Source organism: Phacochoerus africanus, chromosome 2, assembly GCF_016906955.1.
Source record: "Phacochoerus africanus isolate WHEZ1 chromosome 2, ROS_Pafr_v1, whole genome shotgun sequence".
NCBI classification, from domain to species: Eukaryota; Metazoa; Chordata; class Mammalia; order Artiodactyla; family Suidae; genus Phacochoerus; species Phacochoerus africanus.
In genome coordinates this window covers 209450468-209469674 of record NC_062545.1, presented here as the reverse complement: position 1 = coordinate 209469674, position 19207 = coordinate 209450468, and the positions used below count along the sequence as shown (strand labels likewise).

Sequence of the window (19207 nt, the reverse complement as noted above, 5' to 3'; positions counted from 1 at the left end):
AATGATCCAGCTTGTCTCTGTGGACACACTGCCTCCATCCCCCACCCGGCACAGGGGTTAAGAATCTGGCATTGCTATAGCTGTGGCATAGATCACAGCTCCAGTTCAGATTCATGTTTGCTGGCCGGGAACTTTCCTATGCCTCAGAGGGTGGCCGGAAAAAAAAAAAAAATGCTCTGGCCAGGAAATGAGAAGTTGGAGCATCAAGATTCAATTCAACTACTTCAGGGCATCTTGGGTATGTCACCTGCCATCCAGGATTGCTCGTTTGTTAAAAAGTAACCAAACTCCCTCCTTGACTGCCTCACAGCTTTGTGTGGAAGAGCAATATACTGGAGGTTTGTGGAGTGGATAGTCACTGGAGGACTCAGCACTACATTAGGTAGTGTTGCTGTTACTCTCTATGTGGTCTAACTACCCACATACTTGCTCAAGTTTGAAGCATTGCTCAACTTTGCAGATGTCCTTCCGGTCTGCTCCACAATAAATTTACAGTGCTTGTTTTTACAAATGCATTAGAAGACCCATTGACTAAAAGGCACAGTAGGAATTTTTACTGTCTCATTTTTTTTAAGAAATTTTAATTTTAAAATGAAACCTACAAATGCCCATACTATATTTGAATATGCCATTATACTATTTCTTACATTTCCTTCTGTTTCTTCTTTTATAAATCTCGAACCTTGTCCTCTCTACCCCCTTTCCAACTCAGAAACATGCACAAATATCACTCACTTTTTCTTAAAGTAAAATCAACAAAAAAGATAACATTCTCTCAATTTTGTTTTCCCTCCTGAACTTCTCCCACTTCTCTTCATAGGCAAGGATGCTTTCCAGCCTATACGAAGGATGCTTTCCAGCCTATACCCAGGTGGACCTCTTTGCAACACCTGGCTGTGCTGACCTTATGCTAGAACTCACCTCTCCCCAGCACCTTGTCCATCCTGCAGTCATCATCTCACTAAGTCTTCTTGATCCTCACATTTCCATAGCTCTTGCTTGAACTCATCCTATCAGCTGTTCCTTCAATGTCTGTATTCCCAGAGCTTCCTTCCTCCACTTATTTGTTTTGCTCTCTCTTGGAAAGAGCATGTACAGCTCATGCATTCTGCAGCTCCACATCTGCTGAAGATTCCCAGTATATCCACCCAGCCCGTAGCTCTCTCTTACTGCTACATCCTCTATTAATCACTGCTTTCGGTAACACAATTTTTATTTTACCCCAGCTTTAAAACTCAGCATTGTAAATGGTGATGCAATGGTTACCTAGGAAACCATCAGAGGAAACTATGACGAAGGAATACATATTTCCAAAGATAGCTCAAATCTGCATGAGCAGAGACATAGGAAATAAAAAAGTAATGCAGAAAATAAACGCCTCCATATCCTTAGAAGTCATTTTCAACTTCATCTCCATTCCTCAAACCCCATAATATTGCACCCCTTTCTTATGTTGTAAGGGTTGAATCCTAAGACAAACTGCCAAGTCCATGATATTATGAACATAACCAAAAATAGCTGAAATTTCAAATGCAAAATCAAAAATGCTAAAGAAATGCTGTATAATTTAAGATTTAATAAACCTGTAAGGATAGATAGAAAGCACTTTCTCATGATACTAAAATAGAGCTTTAACAGAATTGCTTTAATAACCAATAAAGGAACAAGTTACATATTCAAAAAGAGACAACTGACTAAAATAATTCTAAGATGTGCAAAAAGGAACAGTACTTAGGAAATAAATATGATATTATAAAAAAATTTAGTGGAAAGGGAAAATGTCATGATACATTATGCTTTAAAAAGCAGGTTACCAAATAGTATAATTAATATTATCCCAATTTAGGAAAAAACCTAAAATATATATATACACACACACACACACATATAGAGAGAGAGAGAGTAGTTCCTGCTGTGGCACAGTGGGTTAATGATCCAACAATGATCCAACTTGTCTATGTGGAGGGGCCAGTTTAGTCTCCAGCCCAGCACAGTGGGTTAAGGATCCAGCATTGCTGCAACTGGTGTAGGTCACAGCTCTGGCTCAAATTCAGTCCTTGCCCAGGAACTTCCATATGCCAAAAAAGAAAGAAAAAGAGAAAGACAGGATACACGTGAAAACAATTGTTATGGTGAATATATATTTTATCTCCTGTTTGTGCTTTTCCGCATTTCCTTAATTATTTACAATGAAAGCTTCTTAACATGCACTTTTTTTTTTTGGTCAGGCCCATATCATGTGGAAGTTCCCAGGCCAGAGATTGAACCCAAACCACAGCAGCGACCCAAACTGCTGCAGTGGCAACACCAGATCTTTAATGCCTGCACCACAAGGGAACTCCTAAACCAAGGTTACAAGAAGAATAGAAGTAGAAAAATAATCACAACACAATATTCAATGAAAAAGGTGTGGCTACATGTATATGAAGGACCACCTGCCTGGACAAAACATTGGAGTGAAATAGATAGAAAGCTGCCCCTCGCCATGTGGAGCTCCCAGACCACCAATCAAATCAGACCTGCACTTGTAACCTATGCTGCAGCTGCAGCAACAGAGGATCTTTAACCCCCTGTGCAGGGCTAGGGATCAAACCTTGCATCCTGGCCCTGCAGAGACCCCGCCAATCCCTTTGCACCATAGTGGGAACTTATACCAAATTTCTAACAGTCTATGATAAAGCTCATAATTCTTTTCTTCATCTTCCCTGATGCTGGACAATATGGTTACATTATTTTATAATAAATTAATGGTTAAGGTTAAGATAAAAAAGTTTCCAAAGGGAGTCGTGCCTCCCCCTACCATCAAGAGTTGAATTCAGTTTTGTTTCTGCTTTTGTGTAACAGTGCCACCTAATCACTAACTCCCTTGGCAGCTCCTCCCCTAACTTGTAAAATGGGCACTAAACCTGCCTGGGCCTCTCCCCTTCCCACCCCCTGCCAAGTAGTAAACCCAAAGCCCTATTGCAGCATCAACACTACAGCTGCCCAGAGGGCTGGACTGTTCCCCCCACCCCCCCAGGAACATCGGCACCCCCTTCCTGACCTTTTCACAGCAGATGTTCGGTGCTGTCCAGATGCCTGTTTTGTATCAAATGACGAGCAGTGTTGGCTGCTTGTTGCCATATCTATGCGAGAAGGCCTGTTAATAAAAAGGCAGTGAGGTTTTTATTTCTTCGTCTTACAGGAAAAGTCAACATAGATTCAAGAATACCACCCAAGCCCTTCAGTTATTTGCAATATCTCACCTCCATTTCTTTTTTTTTTTTTTTTTGTCTTTTTTAGGGCAGCGACAGATACATATGGAAGTTCCCAGGCTAGGGTTCGAATCAAAGTTGCAGCTACCACCCATACCACAGCCACAGCAACACGGGATCTGAGCCGCATCTGCAACCTACACCACAGCTCATGGCAATGCTGGATCTTTAACCCACTGAACTGGGCCAGGGATCAAACCCAGGTCCTCATGGATCCTAGTCCGTTTCCTTACTGCTGAGCCACGATGGGAACTCCCTCACCTCCATTTCTTGCCAATTTTGAAAATCAAATAGCAACATCTACTCAGTTATATGGTGAACATTCCTATAATAAAGCCCCAATAAAATATTTTCTTTATATTCTAGTATACAAAAAAAGAAATTCATGAAATCACCTCCCAAAACTTCCCCCAAGTAAATCTACCTATCTATCTACCTATCTATCGACCATCTACCTACCTACCTACCTATCTACATGTTTCTTCACTGAAATAGATTATTATTTTAGGGGAAGAAAAAGTTTTCATCCCTTTCTTAGAATCCCTGGCTGGGAATGAAAAATTAAACTGATGAAGATCAACAAGAGCAAAGAAAATAAATTTTACTGAATTTTTACATGTATGAGAGCCTTCATAAGAGAATGAAGACCCAAAAAAGTGACCAGAACAGAAAATCTTTTATACCTTATAGGCAAAGAAATAGTACCTTTGTGAAGGCAAGACAAAAGGGTTGGGCTAGGGGGAAGAAATAACCAGAAAATAAGGTTTAATTTAACAAGGTTTGTCTGCAGATTCTCTGAGCTATAAGTCTGACTGCAGTAAAAAGAGAATTTATATCCTGCCTTTGGGCAGAAAGAGAACTTTTTCAGTGTTTACTGCCTTGACTGCCTTCAGCTCAAAATGATTTTTATGTCAAAGAGGCATAAATATTTTGGGATACCATATTCTGGCTTCCTTCATTATATGCTGAATTTATCCTGAATCGTTCCTCCTCAGTAGAATTGCTATATCATAGTTACTCTCTACACAGCAAGTCTACTGAATCTAGATAACATAATTTTTACCTATCCCTCATTTTGAGGCAATTGAGTTGCTCCCACTGCTCTGCAATTACAAACAATATTGCAATAAGCCCCTTACTCACTTGCTTGATTATTTCCTAAGGATAAATTCTGGACTTAAAGGGCATGGAACTTATAAGGTATCTTCTATTTTTATTTTAATTTTTTTAATATTTTTTAATTTTAATTTTTTTTTCCCACTGTACAGCAAGGGGGTCAGGTTATCCTTACATGTATACATTACAATTACATTTTTCCCCCAGCCTTTCTTCTGTTGCAACATGAGTATCTAGACAAAGTTCTCAATGCTATTCAGCAGGATCTCCTTGTGGAATTTTAATTTTTTTTATTCCATTAAGTCTTTATTTCCAGGATACTCACATACTCTGACCCTCTTTTACCTTAACCAACAAGCTCTGCTTCCAATTAAATAGTCCTGGAGTTCCTGTCGTGGTACAGTGAAAATGAATCTGACTAGGAACCATGAGGTTGCAGGTTCAATCCCTGGCCTCGCTCAGTGGGTTAAGAAAACAGCGTTGCCGTGAGCTGCGGTGTAGGCTGCAGATACAGCTCAGATCCCACTTTGCTGTGGCTGTGGTGTAGGCCGGCAGCTGCAGCTCCGATTAGACCCCTAGCCTGGGAACCTCCATGTGCTGAGGGTGCAGTCCTAAAGAGCAAAAATAAAAAAAACAACAAAAAAAAACAATTAAATGATCCCTGTAAAAACCCTTATAATTACAGGCCTTTGGGATCCCATCCCAAAGCCTTACTTCGGGTATCTTCTATTTTTTTTAATTACCTTGTTTTCCATTATATACACCACAGAATGCCAAGGAACCATAGAAGAGGTGAAGACAAATTGGTTTGCAGAATCTTAGGCCACTTTTTGACCCAGAACTACCTCACAGATACATGGAGGCAGATCTCCAGGAGAGAAGGAAACTTCCATAGAGTTTAAGAATAAGCCCTGTCCTGTATCATAATAATATCATCAATCTCCCGCCTCCATTCACCCACCTTAACTAAACACAAGCCACAGAGAAGTGAACAAAGAGTTATGGACCATCCCTTTAGGGAAGATTTTTTTCTTTTTTTTTTTTAATTCTAAGATGTCAATACCCTTACTGTACCTTAAAGAAAGTTTAATTATATTCCACCTTCAGACTCCCCCATATCCTCTGATATTTTATATTTAACATTCATCTTTTCTTGAAAAGATCAAGTTCCCTAGATTATATACATCAGGTTAGGGGGAAATCAAGGTTCTTTTTACTAGGGTGGTTGGGTGTGGGTGGTAAGAAAAGGAAACTCCATGCATAAGGGGAAACGTAGCTTGAACACTCATTATTTTCCATCACAAGAACTTTTTACCAGGAGAATGGAGGAAGCACTAAGTAGTTAGATAAACCAGACTCTAGGGCCCTGACTGTCATCTTTGTTTACAAGCAGAAAGAGGAAAAGGCAGACTCAAAGGGCTGTCTACCCTTTTGGATCATTCTTGCCCATCTGTTCTCTTACAGATTCATTTATAATGGCTAGAAGAACATGTACTCTGAAATACACTGTTAAAAAAAATCCCTTTTTTCACTTGCCTTTAGCTTTAATTTTGAAATTCTCCCCAATAGTGAAAGTTTGAACTAATCAAAAAGGCACTTTCCTTTATAATTTCTGATTTTGAAGGCATACTTAGGGAAAAAAACCTTCCCTCCGTAAAGACCGTGTAACATAATTTTACCAGTATTACTTACTTTTTAATATTTAATGTACTGATCCACTTATAACTTGAGTATATGGTATGAGATGGTGCTATGCATTTTTTTCTTAATCTTTTGCCATTTTTCCCAAGATAATTTTTTTAAAACCACATCTTTTCTCCAATGGTTTGACATACCATGTATATATAAAGTGACTAAATTAAGTTCAGCTGAAATCATGCCTATTGGGCCAGGTAAATGTTGCATTTCAAAGCTACAATTAGAGTATCTTTACCAGGCACGATAGACTTGAATTTAGCAGAACATAATATAAAACAATCCTAGAATTTATTCATTTTTATGAGGTATAAAATTTAGTTCTTTATGCTTTTATACACACGTACATGAAGTCTCAGAAATTCTATAGTATTTTTAAGTTTATATTAATATCACAATAAGTATATCATGCTACAAACTGATTTTTATTCAAAAGCATATTTGTCTTTTTGTCCTTTTAGGGCTGCAACCTGTGGCATATGGAGGTTCCCAGGGTAGGGGTCAAATCAGAACTGTAGCCACTGGCCTGCACCACAGCCACAGCAACACTAGATCCAAGCCACATCTGCAACCTATACCACAGCTCATGGCAACACGAAATCCTTGATCGACGAGCGAGGCCAGGGATCCAACCTGCAACCTCATGGTTCCTAGTCGGATTTGTTTCTGCTGCACCATGATGGGAACTCCAAGAAAATTTTTTTTATATATAGACCCAATTCACTCCTTTAAACTACTATCTAGTATTGTATCAAGAACCTATTTCCTTTTTGATGAAAAATGTTTCAAATACATGGGGAAAATAATTTACACGCAAGTATATCTGGAATCCACTTTTGTGTACAGTGTGATCTAAATTTAATTGTTTTCCCTATAGGTTGGCAACTATTTCAACGGCAATGAAAAACTCATCTTTCGGCTATTCGTTAGCTTCAAAATAAGACAAAAGAAAGACCTCATGTCCACTCAATGCCACCTTGGAGCACTACCTGACAGGCCCACCCAAGGAATATTTCATTCTCTAGGGGATATACTTTTGCTTGATTTGCTATCTTCTACTAATTAAGGTCTATGTTGTGTAAAATAACACATTAACTTGTAGGTTTTTTTGTCTCATACAAATGCAAATAATTTGGTACGGTTATGGTTTTATTGTCCTGTAGGAGATTAATCAGTTTTGTATAATGCAGATCTTATTCAAACCTTCTTTCTTCAGTTCCCCAAGTGCTTTTGGAGCAGTTTTACTATCTTGCTGGTTTCGCCATTGATAAGTAAACGTTAACATGTGTTCACGCGGTAATTATCATACTCTGACATGATGAATAACACTGCAGTCTCCAACACACGGCAGCTTTCCACGTGCACAGGGCAGTTTCGGGCACTCTTTGGTCCATTCATACATTTGCTTCTGTCTGCACCAGTCACACAATTTTCATTATCGTTTTTTAGAAACTATAGGCCAATGGGCAAGTCCTCTACTTTACTAAATGTTCTCTTTTTTTTTTTTTGGTGGGGAGGGGAGGATGGGGCTGCTATTGCAACTTTATTCTTATTTATATATTTTAGAATCAGTCACTGTAAAATTACAAGGAAAGTCCTGCTGAGGTTTTGAGTGGGACTTCATTACATTTTTAGAGATTTTTGAAAAGAATTACCACAGTTTTTAATGTATTCATAGGTGTGTACAGCTATCACTACAATTTGATTTTACAGTATTTTTTTCACTCAAAAGGAACCCTATATCCATCCATCCACTAGTGGTCACTCCCCATTTCCCTCCATCTCCAGTCACCCACAGCATATGGAAGTTCCCAGGCCAGGGATAGAATCCACTGCAACCTATGCCACAGCTGCAGCAACATCGGACTCTTAACTCATCGTGTGGGACCAGTGATCAAACCAGCACCTCAGCAGCCACCTGAGTCACTGCAGAGACAATGCTGGGTCCTTAACCTGCTGTACCACAGCAAGCAAGAACCCCTACAATCTTTACAATGGTATATTTTCACACCTATCTACAATTACTCAGGTCTTCTCTTACTTCCTTCAATAAAGAAAGGAAATACATATAAAACACTGAACTGAGGAACATGTACTCTTGCAAAAAAACCATGTTAAATGTTCCTTATATTGCTTCAGTTTTAAAATATGTGCCACCAAAGTAAGCAGAGTTATTAAAAATTTAACTTAACAGAACGATGTGCCTGTTCCCAGTCCTAGGAAGGTACTAGGCATAACCTAGATGTTACACTCAAATGTTAGAAAAAAATCTATTTTTAGCTAGAGAAAATATAGTCATTGGGTTTATAGAGGCTAAAGAAAACAGTACATCATATTTTATTTACAGATATTAGTATGCTAGGAAAAGTCTTTATTTTGCCCTGATTTTACTGCTTTAATTTTTTAAGGTTTTTAAACAGCTTTATTGAGATACTATTCACAGACCATACAATTCACTCATTTAAAGTATAAATCAACGGTTCTTAATATACACATAGAAGTGTATATTACTATCACTACAATTTGATTTTACAATATTTTCTCACTCAAAATGAACCCTGTATCCATCCATCCACTAGCGGTCACTCCCCATTTCCCTTCATCTCTAGTCCTAAGAAACCACTAGTCTACTTTCTGTATGTACAGATTTGCCTATTCTGGACATTTTATATTAATGGTCTTTCATAACTAGCTTTTTTCATTTAGCATAGTGTTTTGAAATCAATAAATCATTCCTTTTTATTCCCAAATATACTCCATTGAATAGCTATAACACATTTTGTCATTTTATTAGCTGATGGGTATATGGGCTATTTCCGCTTTTTGGCTATTATGAATAATTTTGCATTAACATTCATGTTCTTGTGTGGACATATATTTCATTTCTCTTGGGTATATACCTAGGATAGAAGTGCTGAATCGTATGGTAACTTTATGCTTGACATTTTGAAGAACTGCCAGACCATTTTCCAAAGTGTCTGTATGATTTTACATTCCTACCAGTAATGTTTGGAAGTTTCCATTTCTCTGTATCTTGGACAGCACTTGCTACTCTCCACCTTAGTGGTATCTCATTGTGGTTTTGACTTGCATTTGCCTAGTGACTAATGATATTGTTTATCTGTTTGGGTACTTATTGATCATTTGTATATCTACTTTGGAGAAATGCCTATTCAGATTCTTTGGTCATTTTTAATTGTGTTCTGTCTTTTTATTATTGTTTTACATTGCTCTAATTTTTAATTACTGAGTAGAACCATTCTCAAATGAAAAGCTTAGAGTTGCATTGTTTATACTTTTTTTCTCAATCAAATCATAATAAGCAGAATCAATTCAAATTTAATTTCCCCCAATAAATGCAACACAATGGGCTATGTTCCAACAGAATGAAAAAAAAAAAAAAAACTAGCCTATTTAAAAAAGAAAAAAGGTATATTTTGGAGATTAGGCCCCTGTCTGTTGCATCATTGGCAAAGATTTTTCTCCCATTCTGCGGGTTGTCTTTTTGTTTCTTTAATGGTTTCCTTGGCTGTGCAAAACTTTTGAGTTTGATTAAGTCCCACTGGTTTATTTATGTCTTTATTGTCATTATTCTAGGTGGTGGATCAAACAAGATGTTGCTGTAATTTATGTCAAAGAGTATTCTGCCTAAGTTTTTCTCTAGGAGTCTTATGGTATCTGGCCTTATATGTAGGTCTTTAATCCATTTTGAGTTTATTTTGTATATGCTGTTAGATAGTGTTCCACTTTCATTCATTTACATGTAGCTTTCCAGTTTTCCCAGCACCATTTATCAAAGAGGCTATCTTTCTTCCACTGTATGTTCTGTCCTCCTTTACCTTAGATTAGTTGCCCATAGGTACATGGGTTTATATCTGGGCTTTCTATCCTGTTCCATTGGTCTATAGTTTTGTTTTTGTGCCAGTACGATATTGTTTTGATGACTGTAGCTTTGTAGTATTGTCTGAAGTCAGGAAGCCTGATTCCTCCATTTTCATTTTTCTTTTTCAATATTGCTTTGGCTATTCAGGGTCTCTTGTATTTCCATACAAATTTTAAAATAATCTATTTTAGCTCTGTGAAGAATGTCTTTATACAAACAATTCATGCAACTCATCAACAAAAAAATCAAATGACCCAACTGAAAAATAGGCAGAAGACCTAAATAGGTATTTCTCCAAAGAAGACATACAGATGGCCAACAGGCATACAAAAAAATGCTCAATATCACTAATTATTAGAGAAATGCAAAATTACAATGAGGTACCACCGCACACCAGTCAAAATGCCAATCGTTAACAAGGCAACAAGTAATAAATGATGGAGAGGGTGTGCAGAACCCTCCGCCACTGTTGGTGGGAAGGTAAATTGGTACAACCACTATGGAAACAGTATGGATGTACCTCAAGAAATTAAATATAGAAATAACAGAGTTCCCGTCGTGGCCTCCATGGTTAACAAATCTGACTAGGAACCATGAGGTTGCAGGTTCAATCCCTGGCCTCGCTCAGTGGGTTAAGGATCCAGTGTTGCCATGAGCTGTGGTGTAGGTCACAGATGCGACATGGATTGTGCATTGCTGTGGCTGTGGCATAGGCTGATGGCTACAGATCTGATTAGACCCCTAGCCTGGGAACCTCCACATGTCACGGGTGCAGCCCTAGAAAAGACAAAAAAAAAAAAAAATCTTATGAGCCAACAATTCCACTCCTGGGCAAATATCCAGACAAAACATTCACTGAAAAAGATACAGGCACCCCTATGTTCATAACAGCACTATTCACAATAGCCAAGACATGAAAATAACATAAATGTCCATCAATAGATGAATGGATTAAGAAGATGTGGTACATATATACAATGGCGTATTACTCAGCGTAAAAAAAACAAACTAATTCCATTTTCAGCAATATGGATGAATCTGGAGTCTCTCATACTAATTGAAGTAAACTAGAAAGAAAAAGACAAATACCATATGATATGACTTATTCATGGAATCTAAAATATGGAACAGATGATCCTATCTAAAAATAACATACAAACCAACAAAAAAAAGAAACAGATCATGGCCAAGAAGAGCTGACTTGGGGCTCCCAGGGATGGGGGGAAGGGAAGTGAGTGGGATGGATGGGCATTTTGGGGTTTGGGGGAATGTAAATTGTTATATTTGGAATAGATGGGCAATGGCATCCTACTGTACAGCACACGGAAATGTGTGTGATTGGGTCACTTTGTTGTACAATAGAACTTGATGAAACATTGTTAAATCAACTATACTTTAATAATATAATAATAAAAATAATAATAAAATAAAATAATTTTTAAAAAGAAAAAATGAAATAAAATGTCAAAAATTCATTAAAAAAACATATCCTTGAAGGTTTTTCATCAAAGTTTAAAATCTCTCTTTGGAAGATATACAGATGGCCACACGAAAAAATGCTCAACATCGCTGATTATAAGAGAAATGCAAATCAAAACTACCATGAGATATCACCTCACACCAGTCAGAATGGCCATCATTAATAAATCCACAAATAACAAGTGCTGGAGGGGCTGTGGAGAAAAGGGAACCCTCCTACACTGTTGGAGGGAATGTCAACTGGTACAGCCACTATGGAGAACAGTTTGGAGATACCTTAGAAATCTATACATAGAACTTCCATATGACCCCGCAATCCCACTCTTGGGCATCTATCCGGACAAAACTCTACTTAAAAGAGACACGTGTACCCTCATGTTCATTGCAGCACTATTCACAATAGCCAGGACATGGAAACAACCCAAATGTCCATCGACAGAGGATTGGATTCGGAAGATGTGGTATATATACACAATGGAATACTACTCAGCCATCAAAAAGAATGACATAATGCCATTTGCAGCAACATGGATGGAACTAGAGAATCTCATCCTGAGTGAAATGAGCCAGAAAGACAAAGACAAATACCATATGATATCACTTATAACTGGAATCTAATATCCAGCACAAATGAACATCTCCTCAGGAAAGAAAATCATGGACTTGGAGAAGAGACTTGTGGCTGCCTGATGGGAGGGGGAGGGAGTGGGAGGGATCGGGAGCTTGGGCTTATCAGACACAACTTAGAATAGATGTACAAGGAGATCCTGCTGAATAGCATTGAGAACTTTGTCTAGATACTCATGTTGCAACAGAACAAATGGTGGGGGAAAAAATGTAATTGTAATGTATACATGTAAGGATAACCTGACCCCCTTGCTGTACAGTGGGAAAATAAAAAAATTATAAAAAAAAAAAAGAAAAGAAAGGAAAGGAAAGGAAAAGAAAAGAAAAGAAAAAAATCAACAAACAGTCTTGTGTTGTTGAGGTACCAGGTTGCCCACCTCAGGAAGCTGAAGTCAGGAGACAAACATAAGGACATGGAAAATTAAATAAAAGAAGATTTTAACCCAGAAAAAAATTAAAAAATAAAAAATAAATAAAATCTCTCTTTGGGGGCAAAAAGGAATGAATAAAGAAAAACCAATGGATATGCTCTAAGAGGCACCATTTATAACCTGCAATTGAAGAGCATCCATCAGAGTTAGGAACATAGGACTCCAGTGGACACCAACACCAGATTTCTAGGAAACCTGCTGCTCAATATTATTGACCACATGACCAACTTGTCTTTCTAACTAAAGAAAACCGCTCATTAGAATAAATTCTGCCCTATGATGACATTTTCAAATAGCCATTCTCATGGCCAGTGATTGAAGAAAGAAGGAAGGTGCTAATCCTGCAGCTAGAAGAGCAAGGACAGCCCAGAAATTAACAGACACCCCTCAAATACATGTCACTGTCCCTGTCACCTCCAGGCCTGGCACCAGTGCTGTCAGAATCAATGGAAAGAAATTTCAACTTTTTTTTTTTTTTTTTGCCACACTATTCCTGCTCTTTGGAGGGAAGATCTAAAAAGCTGGAAAACAGCAACATGGAAGCAAACTAGAGATTCTCATACTAAGTGAAGTAAGTTAGCAAGAGAAAGACAAATACCATAGGATATGACTTATATGTCAATCTAAAATGTGGCACAAATGAACCTATCTACAAAACAGAGACGGACTCACAGACATGGAGAACAGACTTGTGTTTGCCAGGGGGAGGGGGAAGGGAGTGGGATGGACTAGAAGTTTGGGGTTAGTAGATGGAAACGATTACATTTAGAATAGATAAGCAACGAGGTCCTGCTGTGTAGCACAGGGAACTACAGCCAATCTTCTGGGATAGACCACGATGGAAAATAATATGAGAAAAAGAATGTATATATGCATATGACTGAGTCACTTTGCTGTACAACAGAAATTAGCACAACATTGTACATCAACTATACTTTAATAAAAAATAAAAAAATAAAAAGCTGGACAAGGCCAAAGGGCAAGTACCAATACCGGATATAATTATTCTATTGAGTGAGATCATAGCAAATTTAATTAACTCTATAATATACCCCTTAATAATTAATGCTTAGACTTATGACAAAGGCTTCCTCACTCAAAATCATAAATCTTCATATTATCTGCAGGACTTGGATGGCTTTTATATTCTTTGTGCTTTTCTATAAAAGGAAGAGCTCAAGAAGGTGGAGAAGCTTAACTTAGAAGAGAGAAGAGTTAGAGGAAAGCCGAGAAAAGGAAAGAACATGAGAGCTATTTCCAGACATTTCCCCCCTTGTTCACTTGGAAGGTTCCAATTCGTCCTTCCAGACTACCTTCTTTGGAGCCGCATCCTACTTCTAAATGATGCAGAAAAATACATAATATTATATATACAGTGGGAGAATAAAACACAAATGTGGAGTTACATTGTGACCCAGCAGTTTAAGAACCCAACATAGTGTCCGTGAAGATTCAGGTTCAACCCCTGGTCTTGCTCGGTGGATTAAGGATCCTTAATCCAGCATTGCCGCGAGGTGATGTGTAGGCTGCAGATGCAGCTCAGATCCTGTGTTGCTGTGGCTGTGGTATAGGCCAGCAGCTGGAGCTCTGATTTGACCACTAGCCTGGGAACTTCCATATCCCTCAGGTACGGCTGAAAAAAAGAAACGAGACTCCTCTAATTCACACAAACAAAAAGGCATTACCTCTTGAAAAAATTAAAAAATAAAAAATAAAACACAAATGTGGCAAAATGTTTAAAAGGGATTAAGAGTACAGATAAGTTCTTTGTAGTATTCTCATACTTTTTCTCTAAGTTTGGACCTATTGCAAAATAAGATGTTTTTTTAAAAGGCAGCTCCTGTAGCAAAGGGCAGAGAACAGGGATCAAATGGGAGTGGCCACCTGTGGCCCAGCCAACGCCAGCAGAGGATACCAAGTCCTTCAGGTCATAGGTGTTTCATGGACAGAGGCAGCAAGGACAGAGGTCAAGGCAAAAATAACCGATGAGATACTCCACCAGAGAGCAACACTCAGATCAGGGCTCCATCCCTATGCCACTTTGTCCTACACCCAGAGGCCACCAGGGAAGGATGGGAGAAGGGGGAAAGGAGATGTCAGCCTGAGATAGAAATAAAACTTTTCTTGCCTCTCTCATACCCACAAGAAAACCTGAGTCACTCCGAGAGAGGCTTGTCTGAATTTTGAATAGATGATGTCATCTTTAATTGACAATTTCATGTGTTTTCCCATCTTCCAGGGAGATGAGAATTCCAGAGCAAAGTGAGGGCAGTTGAAAAGAACAAAAAATTGGAGTTCCCGTCGTGGCACAGTGCTTAACGAATCCGACTAGGAACCATGAGGTAGCAGGTTCGGTCCCTGCCCTTGCTCAGTGGGTTAACGATCCGGCGTTGCCATGAGCTGTGGTGCACGTTGCAGACGCGGCTCGGATCCCACGTTGCTGTGGCTCTGGCGTAGGCTGGTGGCTACAGCTCCGATTGGACCCCTAGCCTGGGAACCTCATATGCTGCAGGAAATAGCAAAAAGACAAAAAAAAAAAAAAAGAAAAGAAAGAAAGAAAGGAAAAGAACAAAAAAATTCATTTGTGGATAAAATATAAAGCTTGTCCAGATCCTACTCACTAAGAAAATAGAGGGGGATGGAGTTCCCATCGTGGCACAGCGGAAACGAATCTGACTAGGAACCATGAGGTTAGAGGTTTGATCCCTGGCCTCGCTCAGTGGGTTGAGGATCCGGTGTTGCCATGAGCTGTGGTGCAGGTCTCAGATGCAGCTCAGATCTGGCATTGCTACGGCTGTGGCGTAGGACATCGGCTACAATTCCGATTAGACCCCTAGCCTGACAACTTCCACATGCCATGGGTGCAGAACTAAAAGAACAGAGAAATAAAGAAAGAGAGAGAGAGAGAGAGAAAGGAAGGAAGAAAGGAAGGAAGGAAGAAAGAAGGAAATAAAATAGAGGCTGGGACTGACTATGTCTTTAGAAAAAAGAGAGAACTTCAACAGATGCTTTTTTTCTTTTTTTTTTGCTCAAACCACAGCGAATCACTGACCAAGTTGGAAACGATTTATCTTTGAAACTTCCTTCCTTAGGCAAAGCAAATTGTATTCCTTCACATTATTTACAACAAACAAAAATAGAATGTTAGACTGGCAAGAGATACATACAGCTCCCATTTCATTGCACTGATTTTATTCACTGATTTTTTTTTAATTTAAAAGAAAACCCAGGAGTTCCCACTGTGGCTCAGCAGTAATGAACCCAACTAGTACCCATGAGGACGAGGGTTCGATTCCTGGCCTCGAGCTGCAGTAGATTAAGGACCTGGCATTGCTGTGAGCTGCAGTATAAGCCACAGACGTGCCTCAAATCCTGAGTTGCTGTGGCTGTGGTGTAGGCCAGTGGCCTTAGCCTGGGAACTTCCATATGCTGCAGGTGCAGCCCTAACAGGACAAAAAGAAAAAAGAAAAAGAAAAAAAGAAAAGAAAACTCACACTGAAGTATATGGAATGAATGGCCAACAGGGACCTGCTGTATAGCACAGAGAAATCAATATTCCATGATAATCTATGTGGGAAAAGAAACCTGAAAGGGAATGGATGTGTATATGTGTAACTGAATCACTTTGTTGTAGAACGGAAATTATAACAACCTTGTAAATCAACTATATATCAACAAAACTTTCAAAAAATGAAAAAAAAGAAAACCCCTTCTTTACTGGAGGGTCCTCTTACTTCTAGCAGAAAACTTCTACCTTCTCTATTAATTATCCTTCTTCAGTTCCCTACTGCTGTGCAATTGAAGAGAAAGCACACTGGGACACAAGACAGAACACTGGATTGCTGGGTTCTATGACAGGTATGCAAGGAGTGTGACTCTGGAGCAATCACTCACCTCTGCTGGGGGCAGAGGGGGGGTGCTACTGTTTAATGCAGAAGAGAGTTTCAGTTTTACAACATGAAGAGTTACAGAGATGGATGGTGGTGGCAGCTGCACCACATTATGAATGTATTTACTATGACTGAAGTGGTGGTTATGATGGTAAAGTTTATGTTACATGTATTTTACAGCAACAAAAAAGGGGGGGGGGGCACACACCCACACACACCAAAAAAAAAAAAAAAAAACCCAGGAGTTCCCGTCATGGCGCAGTGGTTAACGAATCCGACTAGGAACCATGAGGTTGCGGGTTTGGTCCCTGGCCTTGCTCAGTGGGTTAAGGATCTGGCGTTGCTGTGAGCTGTGGTGTGGGTCGCAGATGCGGCTCGGATCCCACATTGCTGTGGCTCTGGCGTAGGCTGGTGGCTACAGCTCCGATTGGACACCTAACCTGGGAACCTCCATATGCCACAGGAGCGGCCCAAGAAATGGCAAAAAGACAAAAAAAAAAAAAAAAAACAAGCCAGAAGACACATAAAATTACCTGCATCCTGTCAACCTCACAGGGATGTTCTGAGGAAATAACGCATTCCATTTTGAAAAATCACTTCTTAAACCAAAACATCACACAAATGTAGTGCTGATGCTGGTAAGAGAGTTAAGTGATTGAGGCCAAGAACTTCCCATTAGACAGACCATTGCATTCCTGCTACTCAGCAGTTTCCTGCAGTTGTGGCCAGAGGCCACTTACTAGCACTTTGCCATTTTCATTAGTCCCTCAAGGTAGGGATGTAGGTCTTTTCAGGATGCAGAGCAAATGAAGGTTTTCAGCGTGACATTGAATGCGGGTAATTGTTTATCATTTCCTTTAAAACCACCTTAAACAAAGGTAGTAAAAAAAAAAATCTTTAAAAAGCAATATTGAAAACAAGCTTTCCTTTCATTTGGATAATAATTCACGAGGGAAAGAATACATAAAGGATACCCCGATGTTTTCCAGGCTAGATAATGTGTCTCTCCTCTGGGATCCATGGTCAGAATTTAAAACCAATCATAGCATGATGAGTGGTACTTGCTGTGAGTAGATTATGAGCTTTTTAAGGGCAGGGACTCTCTGAGCCCAGAGATGCTCAATAAGTTATTGATGAGTCAATAATATTTGCACCCTTGTGCCAAACACAGCCTCAATATTTGACATTTTATGTCACATTTGTAGATCATGGAGTCCTTAATCACAAGCAAGCTATAGTAGGCTTTTCCCAACAAACATTTATCAGCTAAGACAAGCAAAATAGAAGGGAAAGCACATAAATACTCAAGAAATTAAGCACCAAAGTTTCATTTTATTTAGCTGTTCACTGTTTTCATAATTGGTATAATGTGTATATTCAAGTTGTGGTATTAAGTGGGCACACAAAATGGTTTTGTTATTCAGGGATGTTATTGCCTTTAAAAAACAAAAACCTAAGCTAATATTAAGGAAAGATGATGGTATATAAATGCTACTTATTAGGGCTCACGGAAAGGCTCAAATTCTGCCCCACCCACTAAATAAGAAGATAATGACTACAGCCCCAAATCAAAAGAAAAACTGAAGTCTCGGTCCCACACTTCCTTGCTTTCTAAAATATAGTCACCTATATTTTAGGTGACTAAAATAAGATATTGAAATAAGATATTCCATAACCCACTAATCTAAAACGATCACCAAAGAAATCCACTCATCCGCTTGAATGATCACTAAAGACTTCCCACACCTGTGTACTGATGAAATATCAAAAGCAAAGCAAACGATGCATGAAATTCACATCAAACTCGTGTTCATATAATCTGCCCATAGATGCAATCCCACCTTTCTCAAACGAGCCAAAGACCTCAGTGTAAATTTAACAGCAAAAAGGGGAAAGCAAGTCTAAACGTTAGGAAGATCTCTGGGCATGAGGCCAGAACACCTAAGCATTATTCATGACACATGTAAGCAGAGCATACTGTGGCTTTATGGAAAAACAGAGAAGGGGGCCATCTCCACTCCCTCAATCAATCCAAAGCTAAGGGACACAATATAGCAGCCTGTAGGAGCACAGATCTGCCAATTTTTAGCACATGGTCAGCATGCTAAATAACCTCAGGCAATTGCTTAAATCTTTTCCCACCTGGTTTTCCTCATCTGTAAAGGGGGCGATCAATTAACACCGCTGTTATTTAAGACACAAAGACAGGGTGGGTACTGGGCCTGACACAGAAGACATTTTTTTAAAAATCTAGTGCGTTTCTTCCCCACTAAGATATGAAAATGATAACACAGCAAAAGGCTGCTAAACCTCCCTCATGCTTTGTCCAAGAAACCCTACAGAGCCTGAAAATGCTTTATCTTGTAACAGACCTCAGAGCCTCCTACTAATCAAATGGGAAATGTGATGTTGAAAAACAGGAGATTAAAAACTATGCAAGCTGCGTCTTGTTTAGAAGTTACTGGGTTGGAAATCAAAATACACTTTCTATAAAAACAATGACTGATGTATACCTATACTAATACATATCTCCATGCATGTGAACTATGTGTGTGTGTATATATAAGTATATATCTGTATACACATTCATAGATATATGTATACAAATATGTTAAATTCCCAACCGAGGCCATCAACGCCTATTTAAATCCTAAATCATTACTAAGTGGCCAGAGTCTTAGAGCCAAGAGCAAAGGGACTTCACTGCTTACATTTTAGTGACACTTCAGTGGCTCATCACTGCCCCTGTCCAAGCTTCTTGGCAAGGTACCCTTGACACCTGTCTTTCTCTAACCAGCCTGCCTTTATTAGAACTACAGGCCTTTCATGCTT

At 39.0% G+C, this 19207-nt stretch overlaps 1 protein-coding gene across 1 annotated transcript in view; it reads right to left on the bottom strand.

Moving 5' to 3' along the window:
- Positions 1-19207, bottom strand: part of TTC39B (tetratricopeptide repeat domain 39B) — a 146355-nt gene that overhangs the window by 66192 nt on the left and 60956 nt on the right. The window contains 1 exon segment of the mRNA XM_047767628.1: positions 3044-3139. Within this exon segment, the coding sequence (XP_047623584.1) occupies positions 3044-3139 (96 nt within the window).